The sequence below is a fragment of the Littorina saxatilis genome, linkage group LG8, assembly GCF_037325665.1.
Source record: "Littorina saxatilis isolate snail1 linkage group LG8, US_GU_Lsax_2.0, whole genome shotgun sequence".
In the NCBI taxonomy this organism is placed as follows: domain Eukaryota; kingdom Metazoa; phylum Mollusca; class Gastropoda; order Littorinimorpha; family Littorinidae; genus Littorina; species Littorina saxatilis.
The window spans coordinates 36,220,959-36,234,404 of NC_090252.1; the positions used below are offsets into that span (position 1 = coordinate 36,220,959).

General features: G+C 40.6%; 1 protein-coding gene across 1 annotated transcript; it reads right to left on the reverse strand.

Moving 5' to 3' along the window:
• Positions 1 to 4,064: 4,064 nt before the first annotated feature.
• Positions 4,065 to 8,597, reverse strand: LOC138974350 (cell adhesion molecule CEACAM1-like). The gene is made up of 6 exons (XM_070347069.1): positions 8,218 to 8,597; positions 7,092 to 7,373; positions 6,338 to 6,664; positions 5,625 to 5,750; positions 5,062 to 5,094; positions 4,065 to 4,489 (listed from the first exon to the last, which is right to left on the reverse strand). Exons 1-6 carry the CDS (start codon positions 8,438 to 8,440, stop codon positions 4,065 to 4,067), a joined length of 1,416 nt encoding a protein of 471 aa, XP_070203170.1. The 5' UTR covers positions 8,441 to 8,597.
• Positions 8,598 to 13,446: the final 4,849 nt, after the last annotated feature.

Sequence of the window (13,446 nt, forward strand, 5' to 3'; positions counted from 1 at the left end):
CGAAATTTAACAAAATACTTTAGTCACACCCTAATCCTTCAGTGAACTAACAGAAACAAAAACCTGTAAGATTACTTCCTAAGTCATGCCCTGAAAGATGACCCTCTACGGTTTCTATTTACAAAAAGAGCACAAAACACCAAACTCTGTGAGAGTACTGCTTAAACACAGAAACGCACAAGAGTTGAAAGACCTTGTCAGACCAGCACTTTGGGAAACGTTATGATTTACGAACGCATGCACGTGAACAAATTCCACTAAAAAACCTGCTTTTGGCTTTCATAGCTACTTAGGCTATCATCTTAAAGCACTAGATAAATTCAAATTATTGCATTATTAGTTTCACACTGGAATTTAAACACAGTTGCTCGAGTCTAAAACGAGATGTAGGCTAAATTATTTACACAAATGATTTTAATAATTTCGTATTAAACAACATGATTAGTAGTTAACGAATTTGGCGTGTGAGATTTTTGAACACTATACTTGCAATTATGCAAGTATCACAGATTTTTCCCGCAAAAAAAGGATTTGCAGTTGGAGACATTCTGGGCTGATTCAGAATAAATGTCTTTCATTACAGACATGGTTCATAATGTTTCACATTTATACAATGAACAATGTAAAAACTACATACTTTGAGCAATGTTTACATGAACTTATATTGTTCCCTGGACATTTCTCTCATCAACTCAAATTTATTTTTAGAAACAGCAACAAACTGATGAGGCTTTGAGCTGTCTAGTTTTCACACAAAACCATAAGTGCAAATAAACTTGGTTCAGGATCGCGGCTGCAAAGGGGTACGAACACAAGAATGAGCACCATTATTATGCATGGATTAAGATTTGACCATTCAATATTAATACCAAATACACAAACAAACACTTGCATTGAAACAATGTAAAAAAGTAAATAATTATATGAATTGAAGGCTTTTTCCAAAGTCATGTTTATACATTAAAAACATTTGCAAAGCCACGCCGTTGCTGAGCCAATTAATAAATTGTAAATATAATTTATATCCCTGTTTGATTGAGTTGGTGAAAAGAAAGTAAGACTAGTGCTCCTTGCATTTGCATCTGTTCTGCCGTTGACGATTGCAACGTTGAAGCTAAAAATGAACACAGGAGGTCAAACTATTTCTTTTTGTTTTGCTTCATTTGCAAGCACTTGAAATATCTGCAGTTTTGCAGTTGAAATCTTATTATGTAAGCATACCACATCATTTTGTATTTCAAGATTAATTCAGAAAAAGAAAAAAGAAAACCAGAAAGATGAAAAGCAGATCTTTCAGTTTTGAAAGACCATTTTGTATACAACAATGTACCATTTATCAAAAGCTTATTTGTGGTTAAGAAACATTTAAAAATGTATACAGTATATAAATGGTCCTTCCACAACACACATAAGTGTCAAGAGCACAATCTCAAAGCTTAAAGTCTACATAACAAAATCAAGCAATAAATCAACCATTATCAGCATGTTGTCTAGTTACAGCCAATGTAAACAATAATATTTTGCCATCATCCTTGTTGAGATATAGCCCTGCCATCACAGCATCTGAATGCCTATCAATCAGTGTTGTAATTTTTTTATTTATTTTTTTTTAGCCATTATGCTATCTGCCAGCTGAATGATTCTAAAACTATACATGTTTTACAACGTCAAGAATATATAGAGTAGTTGAAAAAAATAAATCACAGATATATAGAATAACAAGTATATGATTGATAAAATCATCTTAAAGTATTTTCATTGCAGAACTTTAAAACACAATGGACAGTAGTCAAAATAAAGTTTAATAGTTTGTTTTGACAACTGTGATTTTAAAGCTTCTAGAAACACGGATATTGACCATAATTATTAAGAAACAAATAATAGGATGCCTCCAAACGTACTACAATTGACAGTCAAAACGTCACACTCCTAACACCAACAGGATCAGCAAATGTCTTCACAGCAAACGCATACGTTAGCTGCGTATTGAATTGATATAGCGTGACTATGAATTTACTAATTTACAGCATTTAGTTCAATTATCCACACTGTTTTCTCACACGTATAGTGGAACAATAGCTTAAAACACCTGAACAGAGACTCTGCGCTAGCAAGAAGTTTTCTGCACAAAATCAAAATGCAATCTTAGGGATAATTAAGATAGGTGCAAATTCTTGTAAAATATGAAAAACTAGAAAGAAGAAGGCAATTATATTATTACAAAAAATTATCATTAAAAAAGTAAGTAAGAACGAAAGAAAAAAGAAAGAAAGAAAGAAGGAAAGAAAGAAAGAAAGAAAGAAAGAAAGAAAGAAAGAACAAGAACACAACACAACACAAACAAGCCAGTTAACAAATAGACAATAAAAAAAAGCACCCAAGGTGTATTTTCTGCTGTGGCCAGACAGTTTCAACCTTCAGTTAGTTCATGCTTTGCATTGTGTTTATCTCAGGCCATAAAACTTACAATAGCAAGAATCTTATGGTGCATGAGGACTCTTCTTGAAGTCGACCGCACTGTAAACAACTGGTTCCTCTTCAGGCTTCTTGGGAGCGGGCTTTCCGGCTTTAGGGGGATGCGCAAATTCCACAGCTGTGTAGATAAGGCCTTCAGGAGTAACCATTTTTCCAGAGCTTGTTTCCTCCTTTGAAAGTGTTGTAGTTTTCTGAGATACGACAAACAAACATGCACATTTCAGGAGTAATTTCAGATGCCCAAGTATTTGAAATAACTTCCTATTATTTAGCCAGTAGCATGCAACTTTAACTTTAAACTTATCTCGTGGTCATCTAAAGTGCAAAATAATAGTTCACTTACTCCATATTAATTAGAAGTACATAAGACGTGTGTATGATTCTTTAGAGACTGGAATAACCTCACAAAATAAAATGTATTGTCATACTTTATACGGAAAGAGAGAGAGAGAGAGAGAGAGAGAGAGAGAGAGAGAGAGAGAGAGAGAGAGAGAGAGAGAGAGAGAGAGAGAGAGAGAGACTGACTGACTATTAGGGTTTAACATCCTCTTAGACCAACTGGTCTATATTGGGACAGGTATTGGTAATACGTAGAAGTTATGGTGTGATACTTTGATTCGAACAAGCCCGCTGTGGCTGTCTTCTTCGACACACCAGCATCGGGTTTGTCTTGTCAAAGTATCGAAATACGATCAGGATAATCGGAGACGAGAGATGATGCATGCGTGTCTTCGTGTTTTTCAAGCACTGAGACTTTCGCTGTGAACGTGGGATCTTTTTCGTGCGCATGTGTGCACACGGGGGTGTTCGGACACCGAAGAGAGTCTGCACAAAGTTGACTCCGAGAAATAAATCTCTCGCCGAACGTGGGGATCGAACCCACGCTGATAGCGACCAACTGGCTACAAAGCCAGGCCGCTACCAACTCAGCTACGTCCCCGCCCCGAGAGAGAGAGAGAGAGAGAGAGAGAGAGAGAGAGAGAGAGAGAGAGAGAGAGAGAGAGAGAGAGAGAGAGAGAGAGAGAGAGAGAGAGAGAGAGAGAGAGAGAGAAACTGACCTTCGCCTTGGCACCTTTGTCTTGTTTGATCTCTTTGACATTGCCATAAACGTGAGCTGCACATAAGAAACGTTAGAGATAGAATGTTTAAAGCCATACAATGTCATTAAGGATGTTGATTAAATAAAAGTTTTACAGTGCTGTGTTTGTGTCTGTGTCTGCCTTCAAAATCTCATTTTCCCAAAAATCAAATATACTTCACAGACATTGTAAGTTATAACACTTGACGCTGTTTACCCAAGCTAATTACCAATGTGTGCATGTCTTGAATCTTATCATACTTTTTGTTCATCTTCCTTTCCGGGGGGTAATCCAGTGTTTGTGAGATAATTCAAACACTTCAGGGCCGGACTAGGCTAAGAGGAGGGGGGGTTGCCAGTGGTGGTCCAGGGGGATGTTCCTCCTGGCGGGGTCAAGGGATTGATGGGTAGGTCATATTCTGAGATAGGAACATGGTCGCTCCTAGCATGAAACGGCATAAAATAAACAATAATAAAAAAATGTTTTAAATAAGTGAGGTACATGTTTAGGCTAGGCCCTGCACTTACCAGATTCATCTATCTTGTCTTTGTTGTTCTTCTCCTTCTTAGGTTTGCCAGCCGCCTTAGTACCAGTCTTGGGTTTTGCACCCGATGCTTGATTTTTCTTGGTCTTCTCCACCACAGCATACACATCAACAGGGTGTCCACTGTTGTCCTCTGTTTCTGGGGCTGCAGCTCCCTGATTAGACTTCATGGTTTTGTCGACCTGAGTGTACACATCAGCATGTTGCCCACCATTTGCCTCTGGGGCTGCAGCCGCCTGACTATTCTTTTTTATTTTGTCGACATGAGCGTTCACAGCCATGGGAGCAAAAGACAGTGGTCTTGATGGTGCCTCTGGGTCCGCATTAGTAAAGCCAGGCTCATCCATTTCACGGTAGCTGTTCCGGCCCTGTCCGTTTTTTGGCCTGCCAGCTGCCAATCCAAACATAAGTCTGATTAGGTGTCCAAGTGGCTCAAAGACTTAATACCGCATACTTTCCGTATTATCTCCTTAATACACGTTGCTTTTAATCACGTCACAACAATGATAGATACTGACAAACAGAATATACATTCGTTTTGCTAGTCAATTGATCAATCATGTAGTTACTCTTAAGTAAGCTTGGGAGGTCAGCATGTCTGCTGTCGACTCTTAACTGTAGCTGAAGTATTCTTGAAGGCATTTACAACTTTGAAATTTCGTGACTTTGTGCCTGTTATTTGCATCAAAGATGTCACTTTGTAAGCACAAAAAACGAACACCATAATGCGTTGTTCCTGGCGTTCCTTTGCGTCTACAATCCATGCACATGAGTCTATACAAGTCGCAAATGTGACTTTTTGACAACTGACTAGACAAAAGTACAATGGTTTAATATACGGTTACTTTTAATTTTCAAAAAAAGGTGCATGTGCATTACCCCTTTCTGCTTGACCATGTTTTGTAACTGCTTACTATGAACAAAACATAAAGACTAATACATGCTTCATTTTTAATGTTTTACCTGCAGTCGACCTGCTGTGCTCCTTGTCAGAACCTGGAAGTATAACAACATCAAAATAAGTTGTTGGTAACAGAGAGACCGACTACCGGGCACACAGAGAGACAGTAAGACGGACAGACAGAAATGTATACAGACAGACGTACTTGCTTTATTGTCCAAGCATACAGGCATGCTCACAGACAAGCGCTGCAATATGGACTGAAAGGGAACAGCAGGTCAACACACATGTCTTGTTTCATAGATAGTTTACGGATAATATAATCTTGTCAAGGAATAATTAACTTATATCTGATGCTCGATGATAAACAGTTTACGTTCGATAAGGTCCAACACATGCAAAAGGACAAAGCTTTGTGCGCATGCAGTCATTTTGTGTCCTCTCCTTGAAGAAGGGAAGTTTGAAAGTAAACGACTGCTTCTCATGAGCGAATTTTACCTGAGCACGATGTTATTACCCTCCCGCTTGCTGCCGAACATGAAGCATTCAATGTGTGTTGACCTGTCGTGCATTTAAGACATAATACTGACAATAAAAGATACATAGGATATCTTAAGTATGCCACCTTTTCTTCTTTTCCATACGACGAAAACAACAGCGGCGATGATTACGGCAACGACAACAGCTCCAACGACACCCCCAATTACAGCAGCGTTTCCTGATGAAGGTTCTTCAGATGGTGGTACTGGAGCTGAAAACATGCCAAGAAATGTCTATATTTCAACTGCACAAAACAGATTAACAAGTTGCCAAGGCGTTGTTTTAACAGGAACACAAAAGGCAGCTTAACATCAGCCAGCCCACTGAAGAGGTGAATGTGGAGGAGAGGGTGTGTGTGGTGAGGCCGGGAAAGAGATGCTATTTTATTATTAACTTGCCATATCGACCATGAACTGTGCGATTACTTGTCGTTACTTCAAAAGTCAAACCTTAGCTGCACAACCCCGCTGAGATGGTTTGTGTACAAAACGTACAGAATCAATGAAGAAACTTTGCATTATTTATCCCCAACTCAGTGGATGGAGTGGATCGTGTCTCAATCTGTTTTTATAAATTAAAAGGTTTGTAAATTGTTCTGTGTATTTCAAGTTGTGCTCACACACACACACACACACACACACACACACGCACACATACTACACACATACACACACACACACACACACACACACACACACACACACACACACACACAGTGCACACGCGCGCGCGCGCACACACGCACACAAATACACACACGCATACACGATGTTTCATATGTATAACTGTAATACTTACCTCTGTATTTGACTTCAAACATGGCATTTGTCATGCCCTGTGTGTTGCTGACATTAACTTGATAGATTCCTGCAGCTTCATCGGATGTGACGTTGTACACAGTTATTGTACACGTCGACTGGTGCACGATCCCGCTCGTTGCTTCACAGCTGCCGTCCATTGTAATACTGTCAGGAAGATTCTTTGGACTGCTTGTTGTATTTTTTGACCGTCCAAGGTAGGAAAAGGTGAGAGTAGATAAAGGGTAGGCAGTAACAGAGAAGGATGTTCCCACTTTTTTATCAATGAAGTTCAATGCCGTTATTGGGCTTGCACTTCGGGGTGAGCCTGTCAAGATATAAATGGGACTAACCAAACATTCCTTACATCGTAGAGGAGAAAAAAGAGCAGAAAAATATAGACACAGTAACAGTAAACAAACAAACAAACAAACAAACAAAACAACAAACACACAATCGTACAGATCGACTGTAAAAGTTTTAAAATCGCTGACAACCCAAAAACACATTAAATTGTGGAACATTGAATTTAAAACACATTCGCAGATTTTCCATTGGCGCGACTTTTAAGTGAACCCCCCCCCCCCCCCCCCCCAAATCTAAACAACAATCATGATGTATCACTGAACCATTCAATTGTAGACTCACACATTCCGGGGGAAAATTAACGGTACACGACGGATACCAAATGTAATAATTATACATCTTTTGTCGCTTTTCATAGAATCAAATCATCAAAAGTGAATTATACTCACAGAGGACATGAAGTGACGCCGTATCTATGACGGCTTGACCATATCCGTTGATTCCTGTACAAGTGTACACTCCACTGTGCTCACACCGGGCAGCAGGCAGGTCAAAGGTCAGAGGTGAAGGGCCAGACCGCAGGGTGGATGTGACGTCAGACAGCGTCATAGTGGAAGGAGGGTTTCCTCCCGTAGCTTTACAGGTGAAGGACACGGTGCTGTTTTCACTGACCGTGACGGGACGGCTTGGGGAGGACGGACTGATGGTCAGTTCTGACGTGGACGGTGGGTCTGGCAATACAAAGCTGATGATGCTGACCTATTTAAGCTCGAGGATTGCATGTTAACATTCTAAAATATTTGCCAAAGTTGTTATTGCAGTAAAGAAGATTGGGAGCCCCAAGGCCCGATAGACGGCCCTATGCTCCACAGGGAGTCTACAGGAATAAGTCAAGTCAAGTCAAGGCCCGATAGATGCAGGGGAAGGAGGGAGGGAAGGAGGCAGACAGACAGACAGATGCGTACATCCACACATATGCATTGTTTTTTCAATGCGTCATTGTGGTAATATACTGACTCATGCAGTGTATAACTAATGAACAAAGTCAACTCCGTCAGCAAGCGTTCTAATGTTATTATTTCTCTTTTCATTTAAAAGTGCGTTAATCATCCTGGTGTCGTTTATTATCCCCCCTCCCTCACCATTGTAAAAGTCAGCGTAAACAAAGTGTACAGGGTGGCTTCTGTGTAGGGTAAAATCATCACCATCTTTAGGCGGAATAATAATGTCTTTTGGATGATGCAGTTTTAAAGCACAATATGGAAGCAAACATCCTAATAAAAAGACAACAACAACAACAAACAAACAAACACACAAACACATGTTACTAAACAAACAAATATTCACACAGATTGCACATGAAAGCATCAAAAGCAAAGCAAATATAACAGGACATATGTCAACTGGTACAAATCAGCTGCTACTTGTAAAACTATTGATGCATAGACTATGGTTTCTTATGACCAGAAACTGCATGCCTCCATCTTTAGCTGACATGTCTTCCATAGTTCTCGAAAAGCAAATTTACAAGAGATACCAAGTTGATAGCTTATATGGCAGCAAATCATATCTTACATCCGACGCTGGCATTATACACAGTGCTTGTCACCGGCATGTTCGACCAGTCCAGACGACAGCGGAACTGGACGCCGTCATCAGAACGATTCAGTGTCTGACTCAACTCCAGTCTGTTCCCGCCTGGGTCACCACTAGCAATGGTGTCACTGCTACCTCTGAGCCATCGCAGACGTCCCGCTGGTTGACCTACATTGTCTGTTGTGCACGTGCAGGTGACCATGTTGTTCTCTGTTACTCGACCTGATGGCGTGCATGTGATGGTGGGTGTGGACGGGCGACCTAAAACACACACACACAGGGTTATGAAAACAACTTCAGCATGACCAGCATGAGACTAAGATATAAAATAAGACGAACGGGGTATTTTATACCTCTGCCATCGCTCCCGTCTTTTCTATCAGCTTCTAGAGCTTAATCTTCGTGTGATGGCTACTGAATATTGAACGCGGACACTGCTGATATATCAGGAATTGAAAGTAGTTACACTGACGAGCAAGGACTCAGTACAGGAGTACCGCGCTGTATGGGTGGTGTTAAGGGGATGTGGGCGGAGGGCAACTAATCTGCCTCTGTCTTCCTTTTTCTCTGCCTGTCTGTTCGTCTCTCTCTCTCTCTTTCTGTCTCTTCAGTCTCTGTCTCACTCTCCGTGAACGCCTCGTGATTGTTCAGTGTAGATGTGCACTATGGCTGTACTTGGGACAGCGAGTCCTGTTGAAGGCATTTGACAGGCGCGAGTAACCTGCATGGATGTATCAGCAGGTCATAGGTATCATAGGCGTCCAAAGTAATGAAGTCATGGATATACAGTTGCTGTACAGACTCGTCACCCCAAATCCCCCCCCCCCCTCCCTCCCAAGGAAACTTAATTGCCATTTGATTTGGCTACATACAGTTATAGGAAATAGGGATATAACAGACAAAAACCTGTTTCTCTTATTGCCCTAACTGTTCCGTTTGGGTTTCTTAATTATGTCCCCACTCACAAGGAAAACCTTAAAATTTGAAACGGCGTTGTATGGAACAGGAACAAGAGACTGCGAGTAAGAAGAACAAGAACAAGATAACAATGACAAGTTAGTTAGGTCTTGTTCTTTTTACATTTTAGTCAAGGTTTGACTAAATTTTTTAACATAAAGGGGGAATCGAGACGAGGGTTGTGATGTATGTGTGTGTGTGTTTGTGTGTGTGTGTGTGTGTGTGTGTGTGTGTGTGTGTGTGTGTGTGTGTGTGTGTGTGTGTGTGTGCGCGTGTGTGTTCAGCGATTCAGAGAAAACTACTGGACCGATCTTCATGACATTTTACATTAGAGTTCCGGGGTATGATATCCCTGGACATGTTTTTCATTTTTTCGATAAATGTCTTTGATAACGTCATATCCGAATTTTTGTGAAAATTGAGGCGGCACTGTCACGCCCTCATTTTTCAATCAAATTGATTGAAATTTTGGTCAAGCAATTTTCGACAAAGTCCGGACTATGTGATTGAATTTCAGCTTGGCAGCGTAAAATTTAGTTAATTAGTTTGCTCATTAAAGTTGTCACTAAAATCGAGTTTTTACAAAGAGATTTCAAAATGATTGCATCGTATTCCTCAATTCCCCCTGAATTAAAAAATACATACATATGTCATGTTTACTCTAAAAATGTGCCAAGAATGACAGAAAGTAGGTTAAGTAAGCAATGCGTTCGCACGCTACGCGGAGACGAGCGTGACCCGTCTCGGTCTTTTGGTGTGGTTACTCGAGACTATCTTAATATAGTCTCGGCGATGACTGTATGTTTGTTTGTTTGTTTGTTTGTTTGTTTGTTTAACGCCCAGCCGACCACGATGGGCCATATCAGGGCAGTGCTGCTTTGACATATAACGTGCGCCACACACAAGACAGATGTCGCAGCACAGGTTTCATGTCTCACCCAGTCACATTATTCTGACACCGGACCGACCAGTCCTAGCACTAACCCCAAAATGCCAGACGCCAGGCGGAGCAGCCACTAGATTGCCAATTTTAAAGTCTTAGGTATGACCCGGCCGGGGTTCGAACCCACGACCTCCCGATCACGGGGCGGACGCCTTACCACGAGGCCAACGAGGTCTGTATGTTTGTGTTAATCTGTTACTTTAATGCCGACGGCTTGACTAAATGTTTTTTTATTGCTTCACGCCACTTGTATCTTCTTCTCTTTTTTGTCTTTAGTATTTTAGTTGACGAAGACATATGTCGAAACCGGTCCTTTTCCGTATGTTTATTGTTCGTGTTTCTGGTGAGTATATTTTCTTTGTTATCTTGTTCTTGGCTTTGTACGGGTTATGTTTTGACACTATGATTTCTCCTCAAGTTCTTCCGACGCACCACGGCTATGGTTTGATTTCCATCCTATATTCCGGCCCACAGAGTAGCTGCCCACATTTGTAGAGGTAATTTAAATTCGCACAAAGAGCTACAGAGTCGGATTTAGGTTTTAAATTGATAACAATTGGGTGGCCGAGTGGTGACGCACTTGCGCTCGGTAGCGAGAGGTTGCGAGTTCGACCCTGGGTCAGGGCGTTAGCAATTTTCTCCCCCCTTTCCTAACCTAGGTGGTGGGTTCAAGTGCTAGTCTTTCGGATGAGACGAAAAACCGAGGTCCCTTCGTGTACACTACATTGGGGTGTGCACGTTAAAGATCCCACGATTGACAAAAGGGTCTTTCCTGGCAAAATTGTATAGGCATAAATTTTTGTTTGTTTGTTTGTTTGCTTAACGCCCAGTCGACCACGAAGGGCCATACTCAGGGCGGCGCCGCCCTGACACACAACGTGCGCCACACACAAGACAGAAGTCGCAGCACAGGCCTCATGTCTCACCCAGTCACACCACTCTGACACCGGACCAACCAGTCCCAGCACCAACCCCACAACGCCAGACGCCAGGCGGAGCAGCCACCAGATTGCCAATTTTAAAGTCTTAGGTATGACCCGGCCGGGGTTCGAACCCACGACCTCCCGATCACGGGGCGGACGCCTTACCACTAGGCCAACCGTGCCGGTATAGGCATAGATAAAAATGTCCACCAAAATACCCGTGTGACTTGGAATAATAGGCCGTGAAAAGTAGGATATGCGCCGAAATGGCTGCGATCTGCTGGCCGATGTGAATGCTTGATGTATTGTGTAAAAAAATTCCATCTCACACGGCATAAATAAATCCCTGCGCCTTGAATATGTGCGCGATATAAATTGCATAAAAAAATAAAAAAATAAAAAATCCCTGCGCTTAGAACTGTACCCACGGAATACGCGCGATATAAGCCTCATATTGATTGATTGATTGATTGATCAACACACACGAGGAGTGCCTTAGAATTATAGTATGAGCGTTCTATTTTTAAAATTCAAATACTGTGTTGGGCAGTCTTTCGACACAGCATACTAAACAGTGTGTTTGTTTTGGTAGTGGCAATATCGACAGCGTCGTGTGAACTTGCTAGGTAACAGATTTGACTTCCTGGATCCAACTGTATTTTTATGTCTGGGCGAATGCATACCCCCCAGCATTGAACACAATGTGACGACAGACGGAGGACGGTACTATTGGACACACTCGCCCAACAAAATCCTCTGAATAATTAGCAACGTTACGGGCTAATTTCGAGCTAATTACTGCACGTGTGTCTAAATTACATCTAAATTACAGCAAATGTCCTCTGAACTTTTGAAAGTGCAAATCGCCAGAAAACGTTCCACAAAACCGCCTTAGATTATATAGTAGGCCTTTATGTTACCGTGCCAAAAGGGAATGCTTTGTTTTACTAAAACAAAAACAAAAATAATAATAACAACAAAAATAAACAAGTCGCGTAAGGCGAAAATACAATATTTAGTCAAGTAGCTGCCATTTTTCAGGAACCGACAAGGAATAAGATGAAAGTGTTTTTAAATTGATTTGGACAATTTAATTTTTTTAATATTTTTTATATATTTTATGTTCAGAGCTTGTTTTTAATCCGAATATAACATATTTATATGTTTTTGGAATCAGCAAATGATGGAGAATAAGATAAACGTAAATTTGGATCGTTTTATAAATTTTTATTTTTTTTACAATTTTCCGATTTTTAATGACCAAAGTCATTAATTAATTTTTAAGCCACCACGCTGAAATGCAATACCGAAGTCCGGGCTTTGTCGAAGATTACTTGACCAAAATTTGAACCAATTTGGTTGAAAAATGAGGGCGTGACAGTGCCGCCTCAACTTTCACGAAAAGCCGGATATGACGTCATCAAAGACATTTATCAAAAAAATGAAAAAAACGTTCGGGGATTTCATACCCAGGAACTCTCATGTCAAATTTCATAAAGATCGGTCCAGTAGTTTAGTCTGAATCGCTCTACACACACACACACACACACGCACACACGCACGCACACACGCACGCACACACGCACATACACTACGACCCTCGTTTCGATTCCCTCTCGATGTTAAAATATTTAGTCAAAACTTGACTAAATATAAACAAGTCGCGTAAGGCGAAAATACAATATTTAGTCAAGTAGCTGCCATTTTTCAGCAAGACCGTATACTCGTAGCATCGTCAGTCCACCGCTCATGGCAAAGGCAGTGAAATTGACAAGAAGAGCGGGGTAGTAGTTGCGCTAAGAAGGATAGCACGCTTTTCTGTACCTCTCTTTGTTTTAAATTTCTGAGCGTGTTTTTAATCCAAACATATCATATCTATATGTTTTTGGAATCAGGAACCGACAAGGAATAAGATGAAAGTGTTTTTAAATTGATTTGGACAATTTAATTTTGATAATAATTTTTATATATTTAATTTTCAGAGCTTGTTTTTAATCCCAATATAACATATTTATATGTTTTTGGAATCAGCAAATAATGGAGAATAAGATAAACGTAAATTTGGATCGTTTTATAAATTTTTATTTTTTTTTTACAATTTTCCGATTTTTAATGACCAAAGTCATTAATTAATTTTTAAGCCACCAAGCTGAAATGCAATACCGAAGTCCGGGCTTCGTCGAAGATTACTTGACCAAAATTTCAACCAATTTGGTTGAAAAATGAGGGCGTGACAGTGCCGCCTCAACTTTCACGAAAAGCCGGATATGACGTCATCAAAGACATTTATCAAAAAAACTGAAAAAAACGTTCGGGGATATCATACCCGGGAACTCTCATGTCAAATTTCATAAAGATCGGTCCAGTAGTTTGGTCTGAATCGCT